At 35.3% G+C, this 12,368-nt stretch overlaps 2 protein-coding genes across 3 annotated transcripts; one reads left to right on the top strand and one right to left on the bottom strand.

The window, feature by feature from the left end:
- The first annotated feature begins 428 nt into the window (after nt 1-428).
- Nucleotides 429-5,848, top strand: LOC132284739 (protein AE7-like 1). 2 transcript variants are annotated; one of them, XM_059786873.1, is made up of 5 exons: nt 429-614; nt 1,068-1,171; nt 2,811-2,910; nt 4,364-4,409; nt 4,663-5,596. In XM_059786873.1, exons 1-5 carry the CDS (start codon nt 501-503, stop codon nt 4,671-4,673), a joined length of 375 nt encoding a protein of 124 aa, XP_059642856.1. In that variant the 5' UTR covers nt 429-500; the 3' UTR covers nt 4,674-5,596. The 2 variants fall into 2 exon arrangements, with proteins under 2 accessions (XP_059642856.1, XP_059642855.1); XM_059786872.1 differs by lacking the exon at nt 4,663-5,596 and adding an exon at nt 5,610-5,848 and having other exon boundaries at nt 431-614.
- Nucleotides 5,849-7,639: 1,791 nt separating this feature from the next.
- On the bottom strand, nt 7,640-11,502 carry LOC132282627 (CRAL-TRIO domain-containing protein C23B6.04c-like). The gene is made up of 6 exons (XM_059784366.1): nt 11,137-11,502; nt 10,401-10,493; nt 9,534-9,710; nt 8,862-8,960; nt 8,519-8,764; nt 7,640-8,237 (listed from the first exon to the last, which is right to left on the bottom strand). The coding sequence occupies exons 2-6, from the start codon at nt 10,470-10,472 to the stop codon at nt 7,938-7,940; spliced, it is 894 nt and encodes a 297-aa protein (XP_059640349.1). The 5' UTR covers nt 10,473-10,493; nt 11,137-11,502; the 3' UTR covers nt 7,640-7,937.
- Nucleotides 11,503-12,368: the final 866 nt, after the last annotated feature.

Below are 12,368 nucleotides of genomic sequence, written 5' to 3'. Positions count from 1 at the left end.
TGTGTTATGGAAATTTTAGTTCGAACAGTATTTCTCTCACCATTAAAAATAATAACAACAATAATAATGGGGGATTATAACTGAGGTGACATGGTTTGATTGAACTATTTTAACAAATTTAGAAAAAATTATTAGGTGATGAGAAATTGTTAGATGATTCAAAGATCATTGATTCCGTCCAATAATTATTCAACACATAAATGAAAAATTAATTATTATTATTTTTTACTGATTCTTAGTATAATTACTTACATACAGTGTTTAATAATAATTGATCCCGATTAATAATTTCAGAAGCAATTAATAACTTCTCCTAATAGAGGATGTGTGGGTGCGGCGCCCGTGGATTGCGACTTATAAGTCCAAATACGCAGACACGCGTCACATAGTGATTGGTAAACGGCAAGACCATAAAGACCTCTCTCGGACACGCCCGTGAACGAAGCTCCAGCAAGTACCAAAGGTAACAAGCTGGAAATTAGGCGCCGAGGAAGAGAGAGATGACTCTGGGACTGATAAATGCGAACCCGGTGGTTCATGCCAAGAAGGAGAGGATCGCTCGCACCGAAGATCTTCACGCCGATGACGCCGTTGATCCTCTCGAAATCTATGATATCCTTTTTTCTCTCTCTCTATAATCTTTATTTTCCTTTCCCTCTGTTTGGTTGCTGAGAAAAACAATGAAGGAAAAGAAATGAAATTAGAGATCCAAGTTTTCTCTCACTTTGCATTCGTGAAATTTTCTAGCTGAGGAAGTCCGATTAACTTTGTTCACGCTGTAGTCAATTGTAGTCAACTGGAATTTCAAGTGTTTTACAAATGATATTTGATGAAAACTTTGAGATCTGAAGTGTTCAACTTCGTTATTTTTTTCTTCTTGTTAGCCAATCGAACCTTGATAGATTAAGGCGTTGATGATATATTTTATTTTATTTTGTTAAAAACTGTGGGATTTTAGTATGATTTGTACGTTTGTGATCTTTGAATTGATACATTTCTTGAGGGATATAAGAGAATGATTTTAGTATGATTTGTACGTTTGTGATCTTTGACTTGAATCGATACATTTCGTGAGGGATATAAGAGATCCTGAGCATCCGTATTCGTTAGAGCAGCTCAGTGTTCTTTCTGAAGAATCTATTACTGTTGATGAGAAGCTTGGGCGCATTCTGTGAGTGTTGATTGCTAATTTCCAACTTTCATGTGCATTGTTTTATCTTAGTAGTTATAATTTTCTTGTTGTTGGATAGACAAGTTATGTATGTAAATTGGGGCTTTCTTTATGTTTAACTGATTTGTATATCATTTAGTTTATAATCTTTAGGTTTGCATTCACCGTAATGAGTTCCAAGTTTCCAACCTAATTTCAGTTATCCTATCGGTCTGATGATCATGGATTCAATCGATACACATTGTGTGGCTATTACCTTATTTGGGGTGCTCAGGCTGCACACACATATATATGGAGGGAGAGAGGGGAAAACATTGTTTGAGCAATGCCCTGGAGACTTGCAACACAAAAGCTGGGAATTTTTTTCCCCGAGTCTTGGTGACAACCAAGACATTCAGCTTTGAAAAATGAATCTCGGTTTTGGTTTTTGCTTCTGATTGTTTTATTTAGATAGAAGGTTCCGAAGAAACTAACAAATAAAGTTTGAAGAGTGTTCAGACCAGAAGGGGAGGAAAAAATGGACACGGAAAAGTATTATTCCAGATTTTTAAGTCTAAGTTATTTGTTTACAACCCTTTTGGCCCGGCTTTCTCTTAATATCAGTACATTATTTTCAAAGCTCCAAGCAAACACTAAAAATGAGAATGGATTTTTTTTTTTTTTTTTGTTGTGTTCATGCCGGAGTTGAAAGGTTTTACATGAAAGCAGTTTTTTTCCATAGAGCATTTTATGTAGAAACAAATGGACCATAAGTTTTTTCTTAACATAGACTTGATGTTGATGCCCTAACCACTGTCATATCTCCTCTACATTTCCAATTTGTGTAATATTGGTGTTAACAACCATCTACTCCAAAAGCATAAGCTTTTAGAGAGGGTGTAACTTTAATATTTATATCCTTCAACACGCCCCCTCACGTGTGGCCTTCTTTTGGTCCGACACGTGCTTTTCAATTTTTTTAATTAGGGTGACAATGAGGTTTGAACTCGAGACCTTTGACTCTGATACCATGTTAACAACCATCTGCTCTAAAAGCTTTTAGAGAGAGTGTAACTTTAATATTTATATCTTTCATCAATTGGTCCTGAAAATAAAGAAAATATTTTAACATTATAGAAACTTCAGGCTAAATTAAGAAGGAAAAAAAAAAAGTTTGGGCTAACAAGCACTACGTCAGTTGAGTATTATGCAGATTATGCCAAAGTTTAGGCGTGTCTCTAATCTTCCCAACCGAGCGTGCTGCATACGCGAGTCATACATAGGTAATGCACTTTTAGAAATGTTCTTGATGTATAAGACAGATCTCTAAAGAGTGCCAGAGAGGTGGCCTCCAATATGTTTCAAATGTTCTACCCGGCAATGTTACTGTGATAATTTTTTCCCCAATTATATCACAGAATAGAATTGGTTTTGCTCTCGGGCAATGCAAAGAGATATATGCTAATACTGATGTACATCTATACAGTTTTAAAGGGATGATACAATAGCACTAATCTAGTTGTCAGTTTCTCGCATTTCTTTATGTTTTTTATATATTTCCTTTTTCTTTTTCATTTATACTTCCTTGGAGGTGCCTCTAAACTAATACTTAGGTGTTATACTTTCAATATTTTGATACTAATTTTTCAATGACTTGTAGGATAACTTTCACACCAACCATACAGCACTGCAGCATGGCGACAGTAATTGGTTTATGCCTGAGAGTTAAACTAATGGAGTGTTTTCCTCCACATTTTAAGGTCAGTTTATTTCTCAGTAACATAGACTAAGATTTTCCTCTCTTGTTTTTTATAAGTTGAGAGAAATATCAGTAGTCTGATGGTGGGGTTGGTCTGCCAATCTTCTGATGATACTTAGCTGGAATTTAGTGTATTACACTTTCTGCGCATTGTTGATTCTCTGGTATTTTTCGTATTTTGGAACTCTTCTCATAAGAAAATATCTCATATGATGATCTTTTAACATGGCCCACTGTGGTATTCAGAATTTGTATCATTAAAATTTTACACAAGTACTGCTTATTATAGTTTCTGCATAGATAAGTAGATGGTACTTAGTACATGCTGAAATGGTATGTAATGTAGTAACTTAAATCAAAGGTGTGTTACATTCTCCACATACACCCCACCCCATCAAGCATTTGCTATTTTTTACACAGTTGCGGTCAACTTCCTTTGTTGAAACTTAGTAGTTCATGTTATATTTAAGGAGATCTTGAATGAAGTATGAGAAGTTCCTTCCGTGCAAGTTTGTCTAATTTCTGAAATAAGTATACTGCACTTCGGTTGCAAAGAAAAGACTATCAGAGGCTTTGGTTTGAATGTCTTCTATTTATTACATAAGTGTCTTTCCTGTCATGATTTCAGAATATATCTAACTACTCCACCAGCCCTATGCCACATATGAGCCATGCATGTAACTATTTATGACATTGTGTTCTAATACATCACCTAGATGTTCAAGGAGGTCGTAGTTTCATGGGTGAAGAGGGAAGTGGTGAGTAGGAGTGTCATCAAGGGGACTTTACTGTGACAATAGGGCCAAAAATTACGTATGGGAGTCACCGAGTGTAAATATGTTTTCCTACACCTCATTATTTGTCCTTGTATCACATACACTTGGCTAGAACAAGAATTTCTTTCCATTCACAGAACTCTTTCCACTCACCAAAGAGAAATAAAATAAAACAAAGAACATACAGATGGGCACTGGCTGGTGATCCTCTTCCTCCTCCTTCACCTACCATACCCTCTTTAAGGATTTTGGGTGTGACGTGTAACTTTTCGGACCCTCAATTCAGATTACCTAAATTTATAAAGCATCTTCGACATAATAAAGTTTCTTTATCAGTCTGAATTGTTGGATTGGAAATTTTGTCAGCATCAAAATGTGTAAATATCCTATCCATGTGGCAAGGGTTCATGTTGCTTTTTGTATTTTGGTTGATTTTGAAATAAAAAATGCTTATTTATTTTTTTCTTTTGGAGTGCAAATATGGTAATCATAAATGAAGAGGCTTATTTTACATGTCCATTAACCTTGATTCCCATGCTTATTCACAGAAAAATTAGTAACAGTACTTTTTTCCCAATGGAGATTTCAATTTAACTGAACACCAGTTCATTTGCATTCTGCATCCATCTCATAACTATCCTGTAATTTTCTTATCGATTTCATGATACACTTGTACAGGTAGATATTAAAGTAGCTCCTGGATCTCATGCAAATGAAGAATCAGGTAATGTTAAGAATATTCTTAAATCCCTGTCTACATTTATAATGGTTTTCTTATTTTTGATTTGCGGAATGGTTCTTGAAATTGCCCGAGAAATAGTTGCTAGGGGATAAATGTATTATAAAACTAAGCAACCTATGGGGCTATTCACGGGGCATGCATGCAGGAATCTGAATCTGGTACCTATATGCCTAGGATCTCTTCTGGAATTAATTGTGATTATATTGGATTTTCTATCCTTGTGTAATTCTTTTAGGCAATGCATAAAGAGGAAGTGTTATGGGTGCTCAGGTTGCAAATGAGTTGAACTGGAGTATAATGCTGCTTGAGGCATGAGCTCAGCTTCCCGAACTACAACACAGTTCAGAGGAGCCTGAGGTTAATATACTTTAGCTTGAGCTCAGCTTAATAGCTACGGAGCTCAGCTTCCTGAGTTACAATACTGTAATGTATCTTAGCTCGAGCTCAGCAGCTCAGCTTTTCTGAATTACAGCACTGTTCAGAGGAGCCCGAGTTTAATTTTTTGTTTGATAAGTACCTTAGCTTGATCTGAAAAAATCTTGAAAGTGGTCCTTTTCCTGGGCACTTGTCACATCCTAACTAATTGAAAGAGTGAAACAGGAAGTTACCTCACTTGGTGTAAATGTCAGTAGCTATGTCACCTTTTAACTTATTTACTTTCATTATAAAAAAACTTTGTGTTCTCAAGTAGCATAGTTAACATCTTAAAAAATTAATGGAAACTACACACTCGTCTCCTGAAATTTATTCATGAACCATGACAACCAAGCTTGGTTCCGGTAGGACTCAGCCCATTTACTAGACAACCTTAGTTCAAAGAAGCTCAGTTATGAACTGAATCGGACCTGTTGATCATCAGTTTGGGTGCTTCAGTTTTTGCATCACGCCCTCCACATTGTGACTTTGTGAGTGCAAGGAAATATAGAAGTGGACTGCAGAAAGCTATGAGTTTAGTGTGAATGAGGAAACCCTAAAGAAAATAATGGTGAAAAGAGACTATCTAAATAGGAAGCAGAGAAAGTAAGAAAATTGGCTTTCCTGATAAAAAGTAGTTGCCATTTTTAAAATTTCAATATGCATAACATAGGTTTTCATTTTAGCCTCATTTGCTTCCCTCTTCATTTCCCTAATTCGGTCACTCCAGACTAACATAAAAACCATGGTTATTTGACTTGGTGACAGTTAACAAGCAGCTAAATGATAAAGAAATAATTGCTGCTGCTCTGGAGAATCCAAACCTTCGGCAACTTGTGGATGAGTGCCTATACTCCAGTGAACTTTGATCAAGCCATAACAAAGTTGCATTGTACAGTAAAGCAAACATATGGTCCTTTTGTTAATGCTTGCAGGACAACCTGCTCTTTGTCCTGGACTTTGCGGTCATTTGCTCTCTAAATGGGATGCTTTGTTTTATCTGTGAATATAGCCTTTTTGTGGATGTTAGAGAAGAAGGTCCATGCGACAAATTTCCTGATTGTACTGTTCAAAAGGGAGTGATAACAACATAGTTGTATTTAGGGCTGCAAGTTGGGTAGGCCCAACCCAGCCCAGCCCCAACCCAACCTCAACCCGAATCGGGTTGGGTTGGGCTAACCCGAATTGCACCCAACATGGGTTGTGGTTATAATCCGAACCGAATATTTTCGGACGGGTTGGGTCGGGTTGATGGGTTGAGTTTAAAAAAAAAAAATTTTTTTTTGAGAAATTTATATATATATATATATATGTATATTATATATTTTTTATTATATTATTATATATATATATCTATATATATATATTTAGGGCAAATCGTTTCAGCCTCACCAATCGCCGCCTCCATCTCTCTTCTCGTTCTCAACTCTGAACTTGCCTTCTCCTTCTCTCTCTCTCTCTCTCTCTCTCTCTCTCTCTCTCTCCAACTGCAAAGTACTAAATCTACAAGAATCAGAATTTCAAAACCTATATATTTCAGTTTATCTATCTGTTGCAATAATCAAAAGTTCAAAACCTATTACCTATATCAAAACCCAAATCGGCATATCATTTCAGATTGTTCAAAAAATCAAAACCCATATATTTCAGTTTCCATCGCCCGCTATTCCAGTTCGGGTTCACCGTTCGCAAGCTGCAGCCGCTGTCTCTCAACTCTCAAGCTTCGCCCATGGACGGCGGCAAAGACAGAGAGAGAGAAAGAAAGAAAAAGAAGAGAGAGAGAGAAAGAGGAAGAAAGAAAGGAGAAAAAATAAAATAAATAAGCCCTCCTCTCAACTCTCAAGCTTCGCCCATGGATGGCCGCAGAGAGAGAGAAACAGAAAGCAGAGAGAGGATGATGAGAGAGAGAGTTAGCGAAGGATAGGAGAGAGATCGTGGATTTTTTTTTTTTGTCATGAAATGTTTAATTTGGGTTCTCGGGCTGGGTTCGGGTTGAACCCAGCCCAAACCGAATAAGGTTGGGGTTTGAAAAAACCCAATCCGACTTAAACCCGAATTATAAATTTATATGTCCAGATTTCAAAATTTATGGACTGGACTCGGGTTGGGCTGGGCTAGCCCGCCCAAGTTGCACCCCTAGTTGTATTAACCAGAGCACCCACCCTCAATGGGAAACTGTAAGACCAAACAATGGGAATAAGCTTTTGATAGGAATTTTTTTTTTTTTTTTGGTAAATACGATTAGGACTTGGGACCTCCGTACAGGCTTAATCAAGCGGCCACAATAAGAAGACAAAAAGATTAGAAATGGTGAAAACACAAAAGCTTGAAGTCATAAATAGCAGACAGAGAGGAAGATAAGAAATTCACTTGGTTCTTTAAAAAAAAATTCAAATTCTAAGAAACAAAAAAGCTAAATGACATAAAGATTAGAAGTGTTTCTTTATTTAATTTTTTCCTAATTTTGTTTTTGTACATATTTTTTGGAAACCAAACCCTTTGCTGGTCGTATTCATTTCCAGGCCTAGTGGGTATTCTCTCTTTTCAAAGTGAAGGTATTTTCCAAGAGTAGTGGAATTTTTTAATTTTTTTTTACAAAAATGTTGGACCGGAAGGAACTTGATTAAGTCACTGTCAAAATGCAAATCCACACCGACGTGGCTTGATTTGGTTCATAGAGAAGACAAAAAAGTGAACATTCCTGTGTTATGAACCGCAAATCTTCTTTGAAGGGATAAAATTAAGAGGCACAGCAGGCTTAACCATACAGATGTACCACAAAAGTATTCAAGCAAATGTAATTTAAACTATGAGATTTATTTATGGGAGCTAATTAATCATTACAAATTTGTCATCTGAAAGGTGGTAGAAAACATCATACAAATAGTAGCACATGGAAAGGAAGAAGAAAAAGGCAACTTCTCCAAATAGTTAGCCGTAAGCACCGGAAAATAAATGTTCATTCACTAAAACAAGGGACGGAAAAATCATTTCCGGTCCCTATTAAACTCGATAATCAAGTCTCTATTAGTCTGATCCACTTTCATGTTCTACATTGCTGTAGATTTTTACACGGTCGCCGGCATTTTTACTCACTCAGCTTGCAGGTGGTGCTAGACTCATTGCCTCCGAATTCAGGTCTGCTCCCGAGTGCCCATTTGCAACATGGCAGGGCTTATTATCGAATCCCCAGAAATTAGCAGTTTTCACATCATCCTCCACCATCATTCTCGAAAACTCTTCATGGTCGTATTTCAAACTGGTTTTTCCTCCAAACACACTCGGAAGATTTTCAGCATCAAAAAAGGACTTCATGATCTCCTCACTGTCTTTGTTGTTGGGGTAAACAAACTTGACCTTCTGAAATGTTTTTGGGTCCACAAAGTACTTTACAACCTGCAGAAATAAAGGTAGGACAAGTTCATTAATATAGATATAAAAAACTTTATGTATATTATATAGTTCTATTAGTATAATTTCTTATGGATCAATTCAGATTGTTCTTGGATTAACGGATTACAAACCTATTACAAAATCCTGATTATCAAATTGGATTCGGATCAGAATCCTATCTGATTATCGTGTTAGGCAACTCAAAAGATTTCAAATGTGATTAGTGCTGTGTCATTTCAGTGTAACTAATAAAAGACCAGAATAATAAGGGCAGGAGCTCATACCTTCCAGAATGCGTGAAAAATTCTCGGTGGACTATAGAGAACTACTATGGCAAGTCTCTCAGGGTAGTGATTCTGTAAAACGTAAATGATTTCTCGAGCTATTTTAATGGGGACATTAGTGTTCATTGTCCATCCGTTGAAGTCTATCAGCCACGACATTTGTTCTTGACCCTCAGGAAGGTTAAGAATGGCATTCTCTATAAGATAGACTAGATGGCGGACATTATCTTCTCCTGCTTTCGTGAGCTGCATCAAAAACAGAACATAAATAAACGAATGGACAATTTTACAAATGCCAAGCAAAAGAAATTATTTCAAGGGGAGGAAAATTCCCGACAAGTACCTGCATTCCTGGCCTCATTATGAGAACAGGCCTCCCAAGTCGATCATGAAAATTTGCTCTCGACACTTTGCCAGTCACACCTTCATGCTCTACTTCATGCTGATAATGGCACAGGTCATACATTACAGAAGGCTCGGTGAGATATCTTCAAATCGCGTACCATATCGTAATCACAAATTTCAGAAATGACATTTCAAAAATGGCGAGGATGCTAAAATTTCAACAAATATATATATATATATTGACATTTACCTAGTATGCAATAGTATATCAAAAAAGTTATTGCGTATTGTTCATTCATTTTTTATACCATTGATGGCATACAGGAGATGCACCCAAATATTACAGAGATCGTGAATTAGAGATGACGATGAACTAACACCAGAAACTTGAAGCAAAGATTCTTGTTGAGCATAAATCGTGATCGTGCCAAGATCATAATTAAAGCTTTCAGAACCCCACTGACATCTAAACAAGTAAAAATTAACACGAAAATGGGATATTCATCGACATTAATCTGTACAAAACATATTGCATTTTCTTTATGTAAAGGTAAAAAAGAACAACTAACATGCACTTATGTGCGACTAGTTAAATCACACACACACACACAGAACAAGAAAAAGAGAAACTAGTATATGTTCGTGATTTGTGCATTTTCTCACTGCTTACCCAACGGATTTCCTCCGGCTTAAATGTTGATCTCCATTTGAGCGTCTCTTCTAACATTTTCTTTGATTTGTCAATATTCCAGTTTCGGGCTACCAAGTATCTTCTCAGGCATGCATCAGAACAAAACTGCAAGCTCCGTCCAGACAGGGGTCCAAGAGCAGCCCTGAGCTCTTTGATCTGCTTGTAGAACAAGTATTCAGCATCAGTTTTCAATAGAACTTTAATACATTTATCTTGTTTAATTCAATTGCACAGTTTCTTCTTTTAACTACTAAATAAAATACTAAAAGAAATACAATTTTAGCTTTTTATCATCTTTGAAACTCCCTTGATCAGTATGAACCACAATGTTATGAAGGAGTTTCCAGTTATCATTAGCATGTCGATGCAGGAGTGATGAATTATTATTTACTCATCTACAACAATTCTTTCTATTTCATAGCTAGTAAATAATATAAAATAATTGCAATTTTAGCTTTCTGATATCAAGGAAAGTCTAATTGTTATTATTATTATTATTATGATGTTGATGCAAGAGAGACAAATTAATACCTACCAACTGGTATTAGGTCAGATGGTATGATCTCTCTTTTCTTAAGAGGAAGTTCTACTGTTCTGCCTTAATATGGTCAAGTCCATTCTTAACGCAAAGAAACGGACAGTTGGCCAGCCATAGTCAAGAAACTTTCCAACTCAATCAATCATAGAATACCAACCCCACATGCTTTTCTAGCTTTGCTAGGGCAATATAAAGGGTGCGTGTACGGTTTGTTTGAACTTTCGAGAAAAAATGGATGTTTAAAGTACACATGCATCAAAAAGAATTATGCTTCTTCAATTAATGTCACGATTCGAGCTTCTCATTACCTTTGCATCCCGTTGTGAAGAATCGTCCTCTTGATGATTCTGAGAATGCCTTCTCCGAAACAAGGAAGCCATTAATTGGGGGTAAAAAGAATCCTGTACAATTTTTTCAAACACGAAATGAAGGTTTCAGTAAATAAACATGAACATTTGTGTACAACTATTGGCCAAACATGTAACTCCCTTCTCTACTTTGAATAGGTAAAACAAAAAAACTCGAAACTTGATCTAGATCTAAGTCATATGAAATACTATCCATTGATATGATCACAGATTTCCAAAATTATCTAGATCAAAACACTAGCACTAATTGTATAAAGTGATCATTTGCCGTTGACCTGATTGTTAATTAGTGTGAATATATATACTAATCCATATAAAGATTTTACAAAGATCAAACAAAAATATTAAAAAAAAAAAAAAACACTTTAGATCATGTAATTAGCAAGGTGTCATAAAAACCATTTAAAGCTGGATTGGCTAATTTATTGACAATACCGATGTAAATTAAATAAAACATTTAGATCACAACTAAAGAGCTGTGTTGTTCAATTTAAATCCAAATCCAAATCAATGGAAAAACATTTGAATAAATTAAAGAGAACATATATTTATTGGGTAAGGAATTAATTCAGAAGCAGTTTTTGAGTGACAGATCTAAATAAATGTGAAACTATATACAGAAACAGCATATATAAGATAAGTAAAAGAAAGCACATATGTAAAGCAATGCACATACCTGACCGAAGCAGTAGAGAGAGAAAGCACTTTCTTACTCTGTTTTGTAGCCTTTTTGACGACACAAAATAGTGATCAAGTTTTATTTATACATATACATATACATATACATATACATATATATGTTTTTAGAGAGAGTTTCGTTCGGTATTTGTCTATATAAGAATGGAGTTTATTTCTCTTTCACCAAACCAGAACACACGCTGATACACATATACAGATTGAGAAAAGGGAGGGAAAAAGTTAGGAGTCCAGAGACTACCAACACCATTGGAGTTTTAGAGGGACGGAGAGTGGGTCCCACCACTCCCACCGAAGACGTTTAGACGGTCAAAACAAGGCAGCGTATGATAACCGGTTATCTTCAGACACTAAAAAATACAGGGAAAAAAACATACTATATATATATATATATATATGTATATGTATAACAGAATTGTTCTCTTGTTTTATTTATTCTGAAAAATAACAATACAATTTTAATATATATATATATATATATATATATATATCACTTTTAGGACATTTAAAGCACATAAATGTCGTGCAAAAATTGTTTCAATGTACCAATATAATACCTTTGGTAAATTTTAAACTTATACAGTAACATTTTCAATTAAAGTGTCACAATTACCACAGTTCCATTCGATCAATTAACTTATTATTAATGTGACTTTCCAAAAAAACTTATTAATTACTGATGTAGCTGTTAATTAATTACAGCCATAATAATATGGATGAATTGCATAACTTGAAAAAATGCGTCTCAACGTGCAAAACATTTATGGGTGGGTCGGGTTCGGATAAGGATGGACCACCAAAATAAAAAAATATCATACCAACCATCTTATTCCACATTAATTTTCTTCATTTTTAGGTGAAGCATTTAGACGAATGGTGCAGTGGTGATGCCATTGTGATTGGGGTTCTAGAAACCAAATTTCACGTGCTTTGCTGACCTTTTATTTTTATTTTTTCTTTTGTTGCTCAATCTTCAAACGTTTACTTATAGAGATGTGAAATGAAAGTGTCAAAAAAAAAAAAAAAAAATGATCATTCTTAGAGAAATGGTTGACTTTTTAAAGATAAATTATATTAATTTTTTTATTTATTTTAAGTTTGAACAAATTACTTGTTGATGGATTATTCAACAATTATTACTTTAACTTTTTCTAAATTCACTTACTGATAGTCGAAAAATAATCTTTAAATGTGAAAAGTTAGTAATGTCTT

The sequence above is a fragment of the Cornus florida genome, unplaced genomic scaffold, assembly GCF_030987335.1.
Source record: "Cornus florida cultivar Cherokee Brave unplaced genomic scaffold, ASM3098733v1 CherokeeBrave_3.0.0_Hap2_Chr11, whole genome shotgun sequence".
NCBI lineage: Eukaryota > Viridiplantae > Streptophyta > Magnoliopsida > Cornales > Cornaceae > Cornus > Cornus florida.
Note: the sequence above shows the minus strand (reverse complement) of the source record. Positions and strands in the feature narration are given on the sequence as shown.

Bases quoted from the DNA above. Each gene is read 5' to 3' on its own strand.
- LOC132284739 (XM_059786872.1), top strand. From the start codon at position 501: ATGACTCTGGGACTGATAAATGCGAACCCGGTGGTTCATGCCAAGAAG. The intron at 1,172-2,810 runs GTGAGTGTTGAT...AATGACTTGTAG, and splicing joins GAGAAGCTTGGGCGCATTCT to GATAACTTTCACACCAACCA. The intron at 4,410-5,609 runs GTAATGTTAAGA...ACTTGGTGACAG, and splicing joins TCATGCAAATGAAGAATCAG to TTAACAAGCAGCTAAATGAT.
- LOC132282627 (XM_059784366.1), bottom strand. From the start codon at position 10,472: ATGGCTTCCTTGTTTCGGAGAAGGCATTCTCAGAATCATCAAGAGGAC. The intron at 9,711-10,400 runs GTAATGAGAAGC...TTCTACAAGCAG, and splicing joins CTTCACAACGGGATGCAAAG to ATCAAAGAGCTCAGGGCTGC. The intron at 8,765-8,861 runs GTACTTGTCGGG...TTTTTGATGCAG, and splicing joins TAATGAGGCCAGGAATGCAG to CTCACGAAAGCAGGAGAAGA.